At 32.8% G+C, this 2,678-nt stretch overlaps 1 protein-coding gene across 1 annotated transcript in view; it reads right to left on the bottom strand.

The window, feature by feature from the left end:
- Positions 1-2,061: 2,061 nt before the first annotated feature.
- The window catches only part of LOC111242636 (dynamin-related protein 4C-like), a gene marked incomplete in the record, with an annotated part of 2,540 nt that continues 1,923 nt past the window's right edge, over positions 2,062-2,678 (bottom strand). Inside the window, 1 exon segment of the mRNA XM_022787007.1 lies at positions 2,062-2,678. Within this exon segment, the coding sequence (XP_022642728.1) occupies positions 2,426-2,678 (253 nt within the window).

Raw genomic sequence — 2,678 nt, 5'->3', positions numbered from 1 at the left:
TGTGCAGATACCTTGTCCACGGGGCAAGCTGATTCCAGCCAGAGATTCTAAGACACTGGACTTTCCAGAAGATTGGTCACCAACTACCACTATGGCTGGAAGCTGTATCCCTTCTTTGGTGATGTTTAGGCGCCTCAGGTTCTCAAGAGCGTCAAGGATCGGACGTATGCGCTGATTGTAAGAAGACACCATAGGTGCAACATTTTGAACGTCGTATAGCTCAGTTTTTGTAGAATGATTGAAAACAGAGGCGAGGGTTCCTTCTGCCATTTCCAAGTGAGGGTAAGGTAACGAATTGGAACGAGACTGAGTGAGGAGGAATGTGGTGTTGGTAAGAGTGGAGATCCTTGTACTTAATTGTATCTACAACATATTAGGGAATGTGGTAACGATTATATGACAACTGCAAGTGGGGATAAACATTACAGAATTGAATCAAGGCGCAGTAAGCGAGAGAAGTGCAAAACTTGGAAGTTATTGATCAAAGATAAGGGATACATTTACTCGTTAGTAACTGCAATTTTTGTTTTATATATAATAATTTGTAACTGTATTAAGGGTATGTCTGGTATTCTTGAAAGTTCTTCCCTTCCCCTGTCTCTTCTCCTTAACTTCCATTATAATGTTTTAACCTCTGTAACTCTGCCGTGTCTTATTAATAAATACATAAAATTTTCTCTATTGAGCAATCCATCCTGCATCTCACTTCTTCTGTGGTATAACATTTTGCTGCTTTCAGAATGATAATAACAAAGTTTATTACTTTGGGAAATAGGTTATCTAATTTGTTGTTTTAAAATATTTTTTTTTTATAAATTAATCTTTTTAAATGGTTTTTTATTTTAATTTAATATTTATTTATCTTTTAATTTATGTTTTAAAAAATTACATCATGTTTTGAAAATCCAAAAATGAAATATATCGTTTGATAAGTATTGTGTAATTTATAACAAAACCAATTATCTAAGATGGTTCATAAATATTAACCATTTTTTTAAAAATATAATAATGATGCATTTTTGTTATTTTTTAATAATGATATTAATTAAATTCTTTACCATAGGCCTTGAAATTTTTTATCATCCAGACGCCAGAGGAAGCAAGAGTGCTCCTAGCACATGAATATAACCTTCCATTTTCACGAGATATCATTAATATCTTCTTCGGCTTTTAGTTTTCATGTCATATCAGTTTTTCTATTGCTTCTGTTTTTTAGTTTTGTTCAGCTTTTCTGCATGAAGCTTGGAAGCATTGGACAAGAATCAAGATGGTGATCGCATGGCTTACTCGCTCCATGATCAGCAATATCATACAATCAATTATGTGGATATGGATTCAGACATTTGGAGTGATCTTCTCTAAAGATTTTCTCATGGTGATAAGTTCCGCATTCAGGAAGGCATTCACAATTACAAATTTATAAATAATGACTTACAGATGAAATCTATAAATTACCCATAGACAATGTCTATAAATAATAACAACTTTATAATTTTATATCTAATTCTTATTTTTACAATTTTATAATTTTGAAACCTTGTATTTTGTAATTTTTTAATAATTTTATAATTTTACAGAGTTTAAACTTCTACAATTTTAAGTTGAGTCAAGGATTTTGCAATTAATTCCAAACTCAGTAGATTAACTTATGTTTTTTTCCTTCCTTTCGAACTTATATCAAATAGGTCCATGGACATTGAATCATCTCACTCTTAAAGATTATTACAGTGGTTTACTCTGGATGCAATGCTTTCAATCACGCGCCATTTTGTTTTGTTATGTGCATATTTGTTATGTAAATCCCAACTATATAGAACATGGTTGTATATTTTTTTTCAAAGTTTACTATAATCAGAGTTGTTTACCCCTTAGATTCAAGCTTTATTTTTTTTTTCCTTTTGTAATTAAAATGGCATATATTTATCTCTCTCCTGTTACCATGTAATGCAAATAATGCTAATGAAGTTGAAATTATCAATTGCATGAAACAAGACAACAATAATTCCTGTTGGGCCGCATCAACTCTGTGAAGCAAGAAATTTGTTGAAAAAAATTTATGGAAGGTTGGTTCTGGGGTTAAAAAAGAAGCAAGAAATGATTCTAAATGTACCAAGACAACATATGATTCATTCCTCCAACATTTGACTGTGAATACTCTTGGAAAACAAACAAAAAAAATGCAACTTTTAGTAGTTCAAGTCAGTCATTTTGCATGAAAGAACTTTAGGAAGAACAAGGATAAAACGTCAACACATTCATTGGGATCCCAATCACACATTCATTGTAATCCTAAACTACACCACACACAAAGCTAAAACTAGGGAGTACACCAACACACAACCCATACATCTACCACTTAAGGGACACTTGCTCTAAAACCTTAGATGCAACAATAACATGTTCACAAACATCAAAAACCACATTCCTAATTCGGATTACCATAGGTAGAAATTTTGTCAATTATGCTAGCCACCACTTCCTTACTATCTTTGAGAATCTTAATGCTCCTATTGAGATTGTCACGCTTCACAGCAACTGAAGGAGATTCCTCAAACAATCTCTCTATTCCACCTCCGTTAGGAGACACCATATCCTTCAAAACCTCATAGCCTAGATCCTTGTTCAAAAGGTTGAAAATGCTGAATTGCAAATGCAGTGCAGTGTTGTCAATAAGCCTC

The sequence above is a fragment of the Vigna radiata genome, chromosome 10 (genome assembly GCF_000741045.1).
Source record: "Vigna radiata var. radiata cultivar VC1973A chromosome 10, Vradiata_ver6, whole genome shotgun sequence".
NCBI lineage: Eukaryota > Viridiplantae > Streptophyta > Magnoliopsida > Fabales > Fabaceae > Vigna > Vigna radiata.
This window is presented reverse-complemented; position numbering and strand designations above follow the sequence as displayed.